Consider the following 14,780-nt stretch of genomic DNA (forward strand, 5'->3'; position numbering starts at 1 on the left):
ACCAGACTGCAGGGAGCTTAAAAAAGCAGCACTGATGGATCTACAACTGGGGTTATTTCATCAGTTTTATGGGGGCTGCACTGATACTTATAATACATGTTTCACTTGCAGTGTAATAAAGTGAAATGCATCTTTTCCAACCTGCAGAATGGATGATTTCAAGATGTATAGATCCTAAAAGAGACACAAATAGCTGAAAATTCATCAATGCAAAGCTTTGAAGAAGCCTGATTTCCTCAACTCTTAAAAAGAAGACGTTAATGAGAACTGTCTCTGTCCACGTTTCCGCAGGACAGAGACCTGTGATGATATCCGCCCCTGCATGAAACTGCAGGTTTACACAAAGAGTGGAAATGGGAGGTGGGAGCAAAAACAAAGAGCTTTCCTGTTGTTTGGCAAAAAGGCGAGACATCCTGAACGTGGCAGAAAGAGAAGGGGAGGCAGCAGGCAGACTACTGGGGATGTGACTTTGATTTAGTTTAGAACACCTGGGATTTCAGTTCCTGGGCGTTTCTTTTTTGTGTGTGTGTGTGTGTGTGTGTGTCTTGTAAAGGAAGGGATGTAGAGCAGCTCTCATTCATATCTCCAAACAGGAGATTCCTGGATCACATCTCTGAGGGCAGAACGAGGGAGTGAGGAGTGAAAGAGAGGGAAGGGAGACAGACTCAGAGGTGCAGAGGGAGTTTAGCTGCTGAAGCAGGAGCAGAAAATGGGACCGGCTGCCACCTCGCTCGCGCTGCTGTGTTTATGTTCTCTGCGGGTTCCTTCAGGGACAGTGGACGCTTCACCAACACAGGTCAGTGCTGCATTGACTCAATCTACTTTAATCTGTATTTTCAACTGGACGTGTTGCTGTGATATTGCTTGCTAAAGTGAAACACTGTACCCATTCATAGTGCTCTGATGTGTCTGTACTGTACACGTGTAAAGGTGGGACTCAGAGTTTCCTGAATTAGAAGTGTTACTGAAATTAAAGCACCTGTAAGGAGATTTTTTTAACTGTTTATGAAACAGGCTGAAATTAATATTGATGCCTCTTTATGCACTACTCAAACAAAGTGGACCATCAGTGACAGGATAGAGTATTTGTAAAAAGGTGTTTTAAATGCATGATGCTTCAGAGTAGGTGTCGGACGAAGAGGTTAGCAGCCTTTGTTTACATTTTTGACTGCAAGTTTCCATAATGCATGACATGTTTGACTATAAAAATAAAGCAGGGGTTCCCAAAGTGGGAGTCGGGACCCCCTGGGGGTTCGCAAGATGTCTTCCAGGATGTTTATTTTTTTTAAAGTTATCTAAAAACAGTACATTTTACCCGTTATAGTAAAAAACATCGGCAAAAATAGTAGCTAACCTTGAAATAAAACCTTGAAAATAGAAAATGTAGGGTAAGTATTATCTTGGTCAAAAACACATAAAGGGGGCATCGTTGGCCTAGCGTTCTAAGCGCGCGCCCCATGTACAGAGGTTATAACCCTGGTCCCAGAGGTCGCAGGTCCAATTCCAGCCTCCACCATTTACTACATGTCCTTCCCCACTCTCCACTCCCTAAATGTCCTGTCTCTCTTCAGCTGTCCTGTCCATTAAAGGTGAAAATCCCCAAAATATAAATTTATAAAAAAAAAACACACATGAAAAGGACAAAATCAGCAAAATAATTGAGTTACCACTTTGTCCACAAGGGGCGCCAAAATCAACACAGACCAGAAGTTCCACACAGGAGCTTGAAATTATGATTAGATGTCTGGGTGCAAATAAACATGATCATGATGATGTTATAGATGTTTGACACATGGAAGTATTTCTGATGATACAACAAAAAGTGCAGTTTTTCCTCTACTTGGTGTCTTTAATGTGTGTGATACATTTTAAACTCACTATCCATAATTGTAGTATGATTGTTACATAATAAATCAGAAAATCATGAGTATAATTATTCATTTCTATCCTTAGCTCCACCTCAACTTGCAATGTTACTGTTGCAGTCAGTAAACTTATAATCATCTTTATAAGTGTGGGTTTTAAGTGACAGTCATATATTGTGTCTAAGCTGTTTATGGCTACTGCCACATTGTGATTATGCTCTACTACCCATACAAAAACAAGCACAGGTGACCTGATTTAGAAAATGGAGATAAAGTTGTATGTAGGCTGTGTCTTGTTAACCTGGCATATAACCACCAGTCTAGAGCAATGTGTAAACCAGTGCAGGCATGTGGACGTTAACCTGCAAGTGTGTCCAAAGGCTGGTGGTGCTAGCTCTGCTAATGTTAGCCACAATCAGCAAGAAGGTGCTGTGATCCCCTGATTAGCCATGTTAAAACTAATTTGTGTGTTTTTCTAAGTTCAGAATAGTCAGCTAGTTGGAGTTCAAATTTTCAACAAATAGAAACAGGTAAAGTTGTGCTTTTATACAAACACAAATCTGATGGCAGAATATCAAAATTGTTCAACAGTGATGGGTCATTTTTCTGCTTTTGGTTCTTTCACTTCCAACACTTCTTCTACATTTTCCAGATTGTACTCACTCACTTTTTAAAAGGGACTTCCTGCTTTATTATAACAGTCGAATGTATCACCTGCTGTCTGTCTTTGTCACGGTAATGTAGAGAGAAGACGGCTTCCCAGTGGCAGAAGTTTCACGCTTTAAAAATCACAGTAAAGAAGTAATCAGTCCTCTTGCTCAGGGGTTCCCGAACTTTTCAGCCCGCGACCCCCAAAATATTGGTGCCAAAGACTCACGACCCCCACTGTCCCTCAAAGGGATTTAATGTGGCTTCATTTAGCTGGTCTGCAGAAAATTAGCGTACCTTTATAAGAACGTGTCTGTGTTTCCTGTGCATTTATGAATTAACCTGCTGCTACTGATGCTTTTGGTAATTAACTCTTCACTAACCCTAAACTTAGAGTCATCTGGCAAAAAGAAAGGCAGAAAACTCATTACACTTTATATTTTAAGGTTTTATTTCAAGGTTAGCTACTATTTTTGTCCATATTTTTTTACTATAATGGGTAAAATGTAGAGTTAAGATAACTTAAAAAAAAAAAAATATCCTGGAAGACCTCTCACAACCCCTCATTTGTGTCTCGCGACCCCACAGGGGGTCCCGACCATAGACTGTATAAAATATGGACGTAGTATCCGTGATGTCACCCATCTGTTCCTGAGAGCTGTTTTGAAGCAAATCGACGGCAGCAGCCATATTGGTAATGCGGAACTCAACCAGGCAGAGTGTGACGTAGTGTGAGCCTCTTAGCCAATGGCTGTGTGTTCCCGACCGGGAGTCACGTCAGTCATGTCCTTATTTGGGCAAAAGTCGTAATCTTAATATCTTCTGAACCGTCACGTTAGAAAAAAATTCACCCCCCGTACAGTGTGTGCCATTAGAGAGATTAGCTTCATAGGGCCAAGCCGTTTTTTGAACCAGGCTGTAAACATGTTTATTAATGCTGCAAAGATCGTCTTTTTCCCATTCATATCTACGTAGTTTCCGGTGTTTCTGCAGCCAGCCTCAAGCGGATTCTCGATGTACTGCAGTTTATAGCACTTCCGCATTGGCTTCATCGTTTGAGACCGGAGTTTGCCGCTTGGTCCCGACCCACACTTTGGGAACCCCTGCTCTTGCTGATACTCTTGTTTGCTTTTATAGATCATAAAGAGGTCTCAGTATTAAATTCAGTCTGTTTTATAACCAGATAAAACTCCCAAAGGAGCTTTAAATGCACTCTAATGCAGGACTTGTATTGTGTGGTGTTGGTGTTTTTGGTTATGTAACAGATCTGAATCCCTCCTCACTGTTGTAAATACTTTTCTTTCACAGCAATAAAAGTGAACACAAGTCTGCAAACATTTCATCCTGCACACAATTAAGATAGTTGAGGTTTAAGACACAGTAAACTAAACACTCACTCTAATATGGTCCTGGTTAGAGAGGAGAAGATTATGTAACAGTTGTTTCATTACAGAAACGGATGGCTGATCTGGAATTTGAAAATAAGCCAAGTCCAGATGTACACAGGGGGGTAATTTGTGTTTTGGAAAAAGCCCTAATGAGCTTGTTTTGAGCATCAGATGTTGTGTTTGAATGGAAAAGGGTTTGATTTAGTCCGTCAACTGGAGCAAAGACAGAACTTACACATGGTGGAAACAGCATTTAAGAAGTGTTGACGTCTTGTTTTGCATTTGTATCAGGCATCTCTGCAAGAGGTGAAGAAGGCAAGAGGGGATGTTCCTGATATTCTTCCAGAGCCTGAACCGGAGCCAACGAGTCAACTGTCTGACTTTGAAAACTCATACAACTATGTCTGTGAGTCTGCATAACCACATCAGAACACTAAATACATGCTTCAATCTTTATTTATAGAGCGCCAAATGACCATATTAATGTTCTATTATTAACAAAGACCCAACATCAAGACAGGATAAGATCCAGTCCCATCTCATAGACAGGACTCAGTCTGATCTCATCTTAATCCACCATGAGCAGAGCACTTTGCAGCATTTAGCAAGTTACAGTGGCAAGGACAAACTTCCTTTAACAGGCAGAAACCTCCAGCAGGACCAGACTCATGTTAGACACACATCTTGGAAAGAGGGATAGAGGGAGGTGAAGAGAGAGAGATGATAGAAGTAGTTGTAGCAGCTGGAGTGTGGCACGTCCACATTAGCAGGCCGTCTACAGCAGAGACTCAGAGGAACTTGTGGGACAAGGGAGCTCAGGGACTCCAGAAAGGTCTATGGTTAGTAACTGTAATGGGACAGGGAGAGTCAAAGTCAGTGATTGGCAGAGAGAGGGGATCCCAGTGTGTCAGTTGCCCTGGCAGTCTAAGCCTATAGCAGCATAACTAAGCACTGGTCCAAGCCTGACCTAGTTCTAACTATAAGCTTTACAACAAAAGGACAGTTTGAAACCTACTCTTAAAAGTAGAGAGGGTGTCTGTCTTCCGGACTCTGATTGGTAGATGATTCCAAAGGAGAGGTGCCTGATAATTTCAGGCTCGACCTCCCGTACTCTTTAGTTGTATCCTCTGTCATATCCAGTTATTAAACTCTGTTGTATTCCACAGTGTCCAGACTAGCCGGTATGGACCAGGCGATCCACAAGCTGAACGTTGGTCACTACACCCTGGATGTTAAAGTCAGTCAGTTGATGGACCGTCTGACCAGGATGGATGGTAAAACGTTCATTTTCTCACAATAGTGCATTTAACTTGAGAAGCAGATTCATTCCTCCCTAAAGCTCCAAACTTGGACTAGTAGATCAGCCGACATATACCCTGTGCTGACTCTCACGTCTCCTTGTTTCTGTTGTTCCCATGACTGAAACTGTCAGGCAAAGTTGGTGATCTGGAGGACAGCATCCGGGAGGTTTACCAGCACAGCAAGGACAACCGCAAGGAGATGGGAAGACTGGAGGGTATGATACTTATTCTACTTTATGTCTCTCTGCTGTAATATGTCAGCTGATGAGTTTCTGTTTCTACAGCTCACACTATTCAGTTTTCTATTTAAACATCTGGATTATAAGCATTACTTTCTCTGGGATTGAAAATTGATTGATCACATTAAACAGATACTGTGATCAGTTATCAGTGTAGACTTCTCCTATATTATTCTACCCATTCTGCAGGTTCACGCCCCTCTCTGAGGCAGTTCAGTTCAGTACTTTCAGCTCACTGTTTTGGTTTATTGGACCATTACGTTTCATTATGTTTTGGTTCAGTGTCAAAACTCACAGCCTCGTTTCTGGGGCAGAGTTAAGCCTTGGGCTGCAGCCTGTTCCTTTTATGGTCATTGATTGTGTGGATTTTGCTGTGTGGAATGGACTAGTTTTAACCACAGACTGTACAAATAATGGACGTAGTATCCGTGATGACACCCATCTGTTTCTGAAGCCAATTGCCGGCAGGAACCATATTGAATATGCTGAAGTCAACCTAACTTCTGTCAAGGTCAAGAGGCGGGCTTTGAGCCTCCTCGCCAATTGCTACAGTGTTCCCGCCTGTCAATCAAATCAGCTGTGCCTCTCATAATGGAAAACTCGTAATCTTAATATCTTCGAAAATGTCGGTGTTATGAAAAAATTTGACCCCTGTACAGTGTGTGCTGATCAAGAAATGAGCCATCCAGACTACACTCGTTTTTTGTACCAGGCTGTACACATGTTTATTTCTGCTTTCGGCTTCAATTCTCATGGCCGGAGGTTGCCGCTTAGTTTTAACATGTGAAATGTTTTTTGGAACAGTCAGAGTCTAGTTGTAGTAATACTGCTGCAGTACCAGGTAGCGCCACAAGGTGGTTGCTACTCTCTGAGACTGTAGTTGATGATATGTTCTGACCGAGAGAGGACTAGCTGGTGTAAGCTGTGCCTACTTTCTATTTGTCATGTATAATAAATGAATATAGCGCAGTGGAGACCTAGCATTATAAGGTTGACTGTTATGTTCTTTATAATAAACTGCTGTGTGAAGATTCCCACTCCGCCTGATGCTACCCTGCTATCTTAGGTCATCTGCGAACTGCTAGGACCGCTAGCTCTTTCCACCTACACCAGCCTCATTGCATGTTATTTAAAAATATTAAAGGTGACATATCACGCTTTTTTCATCAATATATATTGGTCTAAGAGGTCCCCAAAACATGTCTTTAAATTTTATGCTCAAAAAACACTTTGAAATCAGATTTTGGTCTGCCTGTCAAACCCTCTTCTTCAGTCCTCCTCAGAACACTCTGTTTTCTCTCTGACCACGCCCCCTCAGGAAGTGGATGTGCCTCGGCTGTCCAGCACATTGATCTAATGTTTACATGTTGGCTGAATATACACGGCTGCTCACAGACCCGCATTACTTCAACCCTCTGAATTTAATCAAGAATCTGATCCTGACGGAGAGGCGCCTGTAGCAGGACCTTTCTGAAGGATTGGTCACAGATTTAGTGTTTCTTGTTGTTTTATTTGTCAGTATGTCAACGTGTGTCTTGGTACACAGCTACGAACATGTAGCTATGTGGCTATGCTAACTAGCGCTAGCACTTATCCATGATAAATAAAAATCATCCACTAGATCTTCTTGTTTTATTTGTCAGTATGTTGACGTGTGTCTTGGTACACAGCTTCAGCTACGACATGTAGCTATATGGCTATGCTAACTAGCGCTAGCACTTTTCCATGACAAATAAAAATCATCCACTAGATCTTCAAATCTGCAGACGTGGGGAGTAAAACCGACCTCTGTGTTTATTAAGACAGCCTACAACTAGCATGCCTCCCTCCTTAGCACACGTGTGTGCAGGGAATGAAAAACGGAGGAGGGGTTGAATTGTATTTTATACAGTCTATGGGCTGAACAAGCTCCGAGCTCTGACTCCGTGACAGACCGGATATTGTTGTGACGTAACAAAAACACAGAAGTCTGAAACGGCTCGTTTCACACACATTTACAGAAAGGTGGAGAAATCAGAACAGGGGCAGAATGGATTGTTTTCATTCTCAGGGGGGTTTGTAGACATGCCAGGGAAACATATTTCAGGTAGAGAACCATTAAAAAGTCGATTTTGCATGATATGTCACCTTTAAAGTTGAATATTCACACAAATGATAGACTTTTGTTTTTCTAAAATAATGATCGCAATAAAAATACTCATTCAAAGTATCACCTTGTTTCTCTGCCCTTCTCAGGCTGCCAGAAGGGACACAGATTGGGATACAAATGCTACCTTGTGTATAACAACCACGAGGATTACGCAGGAGCGTCCAGGAAGTGTTTGGAACGAGGCGGCAGGATGGCGATGCCCCGCGATCGCAGGGAGCAGGAGGCCCTCGCCGACTACGTCAAATCCTTCTTCCACCCGGGGAACTGGCCCGTCTGGCTGGGCATCAACGACCTGCGATCGGAGGGCATGTACCTTTTCGAAGACGGGACGCGGGTGTCTTACTTCCAGTGGCGTAAACACTTCCTCTCCAGCCAGCCCGACGGAGGCCGGCGAGAGAACTGTGTGTCGATGTCGTCCGATGACGGCGATTGGTGGGACCACTACTGCGACCGGAGAATGAACTACATGTGCGAGTTTGACGACAGAGTGGCACTTTAAGACGAACTCTTCTCCAGACAGCTTTACAAACTCACCAGCTTGACCTCTGACCTCCAGTTGTTGATCATTACCAAGTACTGTAGAAAATGATGGACTACAAGAAAATACATTTGGTGCTCCCCCTACTGACTGGCTGTAGTATAGGTCATAAAGCCCGCCTCTTCCATGTTAACAGATGGGACATGGGTCAAACCTTAAAATCAAAATACACGTCAAAGAAATGTTTCTTGAACACGTTTCTTTTTTGGTATTGGTCAGTCATATCGTTAGGATTTATTTTAGCATGAAAATTTCATAACTATGAGTATTCACTCCAAAATGCCAACACGATATCTGTCACACTTTAGACCATTGGGACCTGAAGGATCTTTGCTAAATTAATGGAAGTATTTTGGTTTCACTTTTGTACTAGAGGAGGGGATGGAGACGTGTCATCCATCTTTATGTTATGTCATAACAACAACTTTAAGTGAAATAATTTCCCATAAAAACACCTGAATATACCTTGAGTGGTTGTATTCAAAGTCATCTTGTTTTTCAAGGTACACGTCCAGTTGAATCTGTCTCTTTTCAATAAGTGTAGCATTGTTTAAGTCTTGTATCTTACAGGATAAAGACATTTATTTTAAAAAATGTGGTGCTATTTTAAGGCTTCAATGGAAAAGATGCATTTCAAAAATGCACAAATCCATATTATTCATACTGACTGACACTTCAGTTCAAGTTCATGTAAGGATGGTAAATATTATTATTCATGCAGCTGCCGGGATATGAAGTCAATCCAGTCTGCTGTGATTTCACGCCTGGAATTCTAAATATTTGTTCAAAGTTTCCAAGAAAGGAAAACAAGAAAAGCTGGGGGGATTTTTTTTCCCGTCTGAATCAGCAAACACTGACCTGCTGGATGATATAAATCAATGTGTGCGTAAGCTTTACAGGAATTAGGAAGTGCTTCTCTGTTGTTTCTGAGCTTTGAGGCTATTTTCACAATGTCTGGTACCAGATGGGACTCCTCTGTTAAACTGCTGATTGTTCAACATCTCTGGATAGAAAACATTTCTGAAGTTGTGGTCTCACTTTTTCAGTTTGTTGGAAACTCCCTGATAAGAAAGCACTGTTGGAGCCCAAACAGGGTTCTTATTTGGGGTTGTTTTATATCTCTGTGTGAGAGAAGGTGGTGTGTTTATACTTCATGTGGTCCTGACACTGAACACCAGGTGGAGCCTCAGCTTATGCTGGGCATTAACTCAAGTCTCCATGAGATTAATGGAAGCTGACATGTTTTTCAACTGTGTCAACATTTTGAAGTACATTCAGTTTGGCCGACTGTATCATGAAAGATGATAGTTTGTATGGATCATTGGAATCCTGGTTTTGGTTGCTTTGCTGAGACACACGTCCAAACCATAGACTGTATAAAAAATGGACGTAGTATCCGGGACGTCACCCATCTGTTCCTGAAGCCAATCGTTGGCGGGTGCCATATTGGAAATACTGAACTCAACCAAACGTTGTCCAAGCTAGTGTGAGTTAGGAGGCGGGCCTTTAGCCTTTTTGCTAACAGCTACAGTGTTCCCGCCTGTCAATCAAGTCAGCCATGCCCTTATTTGGGCAAAACTTGCAAGTTTGATATCTTCAAAAATAACAAGTTATAGAAAAATGTGCTATTCAGACCTAAACCGATTTTTGAACCAGGTTGTAAACATGTTTATTTCGGCTGTAAAGATCATCTTCTTTGAATGGGTGTGTATGTGGTTTCTTGTGTTTCTGCAGCCAGCCTCTAGTGGACACTCGATGAACTGCAGTTTTCAGCACTTCCGCATGGGCTTCATATTTTAAGACCGGAGGTTACCGCTTGGTCCAAACCAAGCAGCAACCTCAAATGTCTGAAAATGAAGTCAGTGCTAAAGTACCAAAAACTGTAGTTCCTCAAGTGTCCACTGGAGGCTGACCCAAATGCCTTGGAAGTCCCATTAACACCAATGTTAAAATACTCAAGTTTACAGCAAAATTAAACATGTATACAGCCTGGTACCAAATATACTTTTGGTCTTAATAGCCGATCTCTCTATTCGTACACTCTGTACTGGTGCTGAACTTCTTATAACTTGTTTATTTTGAAGATATTAAGGTCACAAGTTGCATTATCTGGCATAATGAGGGGCTTGGCTGAGAGGACTGACACGTTGGCACATTGTAGATGTTAGCCAGAAGACTGAAACGGTCCAATATAGTGACCGCCATCATTGGGCTTCAAATCTCTTCTTCAGAAACCAATGGGTGACTTCACTCACGACTATCCATGTTGTTTAGTCTATGGTCCAAACTACTGTAGCTCCAAATTCACCCCTCAGTGAAATTAATCTCTATACTTTTTAACCAATACCTTATTAGCTTCTTTCACACCTAGCTTCAATCACCTGTAGCCTTGGTTTTATGCCTCACGTTAGCCAAGGCTCCTCCTAGTGTTCAATGTTGGTATTACAGACAAAATATACACATCACCTGTATCACCCTGTGTCCCATACAGTGTCCCTTTGGCTCCAACAATCATTGTATCATTGTATGTAAATGTATCCAGAATTGAACAGTGTGAAAAACAAGAAAGTTGTACATAAAACGCTGAGTGTAAATGTTCATCATAAATCTTTACTAAAAGTTGACATGGCTTACAAAATCATTTTTTGATCAGTTGAACATTTTCAGGAGGTAAAGGACTCATTTTCTTCCTCGTTAGGGCTGGGTATCAAACAGATCTTAGCCTCTGTTGTTACTCTGCTTTGAGAGGTATAAACATGTTCTTGAGGCCTTTCAAACAGGAAGGCCAAAAGTTGAAGAAGGGACTGCTGCAACGAGGGCTATAGCCTCTGTACATGGGGTGCATGCTTAATTCGCAAGGCCACTGTCTTTGTAAAGTCAAAAGTTGGCCAGATATTTCATGGCAACTTTTGTTCCCAGACTTCTTTAGGTACTTCTTTCTGACATGTTCACCTCGGTTTAAGTTTGATACCCAGCCCTACTCCACATAATCACCACACCATCATGACTTATTTTCTCTCACAGTTCATGGAGAATCACATTAATTGCTTATTTCATTCATAGATATAAAAAGAGTAGATCTGTAGCACAGTATTAATCACATTTCTTTCTATTAAAATCTCAAAGCGCTTGTTCTATAAAAGATAAAAGGTTGCAGCAGCATTAAATGTTGTTTCCTTGACTGGAACCAGGCACATGAAGGAGTTGTGATCAGTAGTTGTGATGCATTCGTAGTGTCAGAATAACTGAAACATGTAAAAAAAGATCTATTTCCCAAACTAGAAAAGTCTGAAAAATTCATATGTATAGCAATTTCTGCTCATAAAACTTCACAATATGATGATATGTAATAACCGTTATTTGTTTTCCATGTTGAGAGAGAGATTAGTGATCATTTCTAGTAAACTACATTATTTTAACTCCACCTGAATTACATTTCTCCTGCAGTAGAAGTGCCTCTTATTTAAAAATGCCAACGCTGCAGCACTGACACAAGAAAGGAAAGGAGTTCTCTTTGCTTCACAGTTTCAGCATCGGTCACTTCTCTTCATGGTGCCATGAGTGCGAGTCGTGACGTCATAAATGTGAGTCAAAGAGCCGCTCGTCCTCTGTGGTGTCAGTGCTGCGTTAAACAGTTTTAAAAAGAACCCAGTGTCTCCAGCGTTCACACATCTTCTACAGCTTCGCTGGATCCACAGCCTGCAGGATGTCGCTCACCGTCGGCCTGTCGTGAGGGTTTTTAGACGGATGACAGAGGAGAACTTTCCCTGCTTCGTCCAGCAAGAAGTCACCGCCCATCTGAAAGAGTAAGAACGCAGGATTACTGGAGCTCCCCTCAAAGAAGATGATTATACGGGGACATCACGTGGTTGCACGCCTCAAAACAAGGGAGAAGAGAGGAAGACAAGGCCACTCACTGAGTCAACACCAAAAACTGTTTGATAATCTCAACATGTGCACCTTTATCAGGTAATACTTATGACTACTGGAACAAAACACTGACGTTATTAACCTTGTCTTAGCATAAAATAAGTGTGCAGCTCTGTCTTTAATACAAAAGTATGCACCATGAAAGCACAATGTTTACATACGGCTCAACAAAGCTCTTTTTTAATGCCTGATGTTTACATTTCAGGACTGTACATTCATCATTTCTTACATTGGGCACACTCTTGAATGAATTTGTGAATGATCAAACAACTACACAACAACCAAAGAGCTGGAGCTGGGATATTAAAAAGAAAGTAAAATATTGAGACGCTGGTGGCCTAGCGTTCTAAGCGCCCCACATACAGAGGCTACAGTCCTCGTCGCAGAGGTCGCCAGTTTGATTCCCCGCCGGTCTACCATTTCCTGCATGTCTTCCTCCACTCTCTACTCCCCCACATTTCATGTCTCTCTTCAGCTGTCCTATAAAATAAAGGCAAAAAGGCCAAAAAATATAACTTAAAAACAAGAAAAAGTAAAATATTTGTATATGATGAAGTTTCCTCATCAGCCATTATCAAAATCTTGAACTTTACCTTTGGGAAATATTTTATGAGGCAAAATACAGAAATTACATTTACTATTATCAATAAAAATCTTGTGGCCTTTTTTATTTTTGACGTTTATTCAATGCATTTAAAGTATAAGGGCATATATATTTTTGAATGTCTGCTGATGGTCACCAGGTGTATAAATTAGGGCAGGTAGCCTAGTCTTTTGTTGGAAGGTGAAGGGAGCACACGGCAGTAGCTCAGTCCATAGGGACTTGGCTTGGGAACCGAAGGGTCGCCGGTTCGAGTCCCAGCATGGAGAGGTGCTGGTTCACCTGCCTGGGCACTGCCACCTTGCCCTTGAGCAAGGCACCGAACCCCAACTGCTCGGGGTGCGCTGGTTAACGGCAGTATCCTCACTCTGACATCTCTCCCTAAGCATGTTCATTGCATGTGTGTGCATTTGTATGTATATACCAAAAAAACTGTATGTGTAGCATGTCCAAAATAGCATGAGTGAAATTGAATTGAATTTCCCCCCTTGGGATCAATAAAGTACCTTTCTACCTTTCTTACCATACATGCAAGCTGAACGAACAAAACTGGACAATGTAAGTTACATTCTTTTCACTGCAATAAATGGGAACATCACCCAAAAGGAAAATCTGGTTTTGGACATCAGTTGAATTACTCTCTGTATTCAACTATGCGTAAGGAACAACCACACCACCTTCAAAAGTGACTGGAAAAGGAAAGTGCCAAGGACAGTCACTACATAGCTAACACTAGCAGAGCTTTGGCCCTTATTGCACTTTAACATCCCAGCCTACATACAACTTTATCTCTATTTAATAGATCAAAGTACTCAGAAACCACACTACACTACTAGATTACATCTGGCATCTGTGCTTTTTTACATCTGGGTAGTAGAGCATCCAAGCATTATGACAGTAGCCATTAATCAGAGCTACAGCCCCCACTAGAGGTGCAGGGCTGCGCTACATGCATTTCAGGGCTATAATACTAAGGTTAAAAATGAAACCCTGGTCCTGACTTCTGATGTTGAGAAAGTTTAATCTACAATTAGATTATGATTTGAATAGCATAACTTGGATATTATGAATATGGAAGTCTATGGTCTGCCTTTAAGTCCACTTTGGCAGCTTGAACCGAGTTTCGAATAGCATGATTAATGTTTTTTGATAAGAAATTTCTCTATAATAATTTTGACTCTTGTATTATTTCCTGTGTGCATACATGGAACCATATAATGAACACAATGCACAAGGCGTGCAGCGGCTACTTTCAACCCCAGGCTCTCCAAACACCTTCATCTGTCAGGATGAGGGGGTGTGGGGCGCAAGTGTGGACCACAGGGTTTCTTAACAGTTATTCCAAAAGGAATAACCACCAAATTAAAGAAGGCTAATTCAAAGAGACTCCAAAACCTAAACAAAGATTTACAAAGATAAGAGAGAAACTAAACTACCGCTGCAGAGCAACTGACTGGGAACCGAGGTATGAGGGCGACCCAGGAAGACCCTTGAACAAAACTAAAGGGCTGCTAGAAATGCCTTAGAAGATACCAAACCCACCCAACTTCAACTATCATTTTTTGCTTAACTCTGAAGGTAAGCTATTGAGTCAGCACAGGGACCTGGAGCCCAGGAGTGCATATAAGCTTCCCACACCTGCTCCAGATCAGGGGCAATCAGGCACACACACCTGACCCTGCTCAGTGATGACTAGTTCCCCAAACTTTCATTGTTCCCTGGTTTACATCCGTGTTTCAGGTCATTACATAAACACCAACTCACTGTTTATGCGTCTGCTGTGTTGTCTATTCATACCTGATAGATATCTTCCATCAGGCGAGGGGGGACGTCAGGGAAGTCGATGCCCACAGCTCCGTACTCTGAGTACTGCATCAGGCAGCGGAACTTCAAAACCTTAGCGTAGGACGAGCCGAGGCCAAAACTCCTGTAAATCTGTGGCAAAGAGAACAAATGATGCATCAGAGGAGGGATCTACTAATACAGGGAAACACTTTGGTTGGATGACCTTATCCCACGAAAACACACACACCATGATTGACTCTGTGGCTTGTGGAAACTTTTCATATTTGGTTGTTTGCCCTTGTTTCCATCCCACATCCTCTAACATCTGGTGGTTGA

General features: G+C 41.9%; 2 protein-coding genes across 2 annotated transcripts in view; one reads left to right on the forward strand and one right to left on the reverse strand.

Annotated features, from left to right (window-relative positions):
- clec11a (C-type lectin domain containing 11A) lies at positions 1–10,752 on the forward strand. Its single transcript, XM_034699927.1, has 5 exons — positions 1–796; positions 4,193–4,307; positions 5,068–5,175; positions 5,334–5,417; positions 7,677–10,752. The coding sequence occupies exons 1-5, from the start codon at positions 710–712 to the stop codon at positions 8,087–8,089; spliced, it is 807 nt and encodes a 268-aa protein (XP_034555818.1). The 5' UTR covers positions 1–709; the 3' UTR covers positions 8,090–10,752.
- Positions 10,719–14,780, reverse strand: part of selenol (selenoprotein L) — a 20,710-nt gene continuing 16,648 nt past the window's right edge. Inside the window, exons 8-9 of the mRNA XM_034699926.1 lie at positions 14,457–14,594; positions 10,719–11,926 (exon numbers count right to left, since the gene is read on the reverse strand). Of these exons, the coding sequence (XP_034555817.1) occupies positions 11,804–11,926; positions 14,457–14,594 (261 nt within the window). The 3' untranslated portion in view covers positions 10,719–11,803. The remainder of the gene's footprint in view (positions 11,927–14,456; positions 14,595–14,780) is intronic.

Source organism: Notolabrus celidotus, chromosome 13 (assembly GCF_009762535.1).
Source record: "Notolabrus celidotus isolate fNotCel1 chromosome 13, fNotCel1.pri, whole genome shotgun sequence".
Taxonomy (NCBI): Eukaryota; Metazoa; Chordata; class Actinopteri; order Labriformes; family Labridae; genus Notolabrus; species Notolabrus celidotus.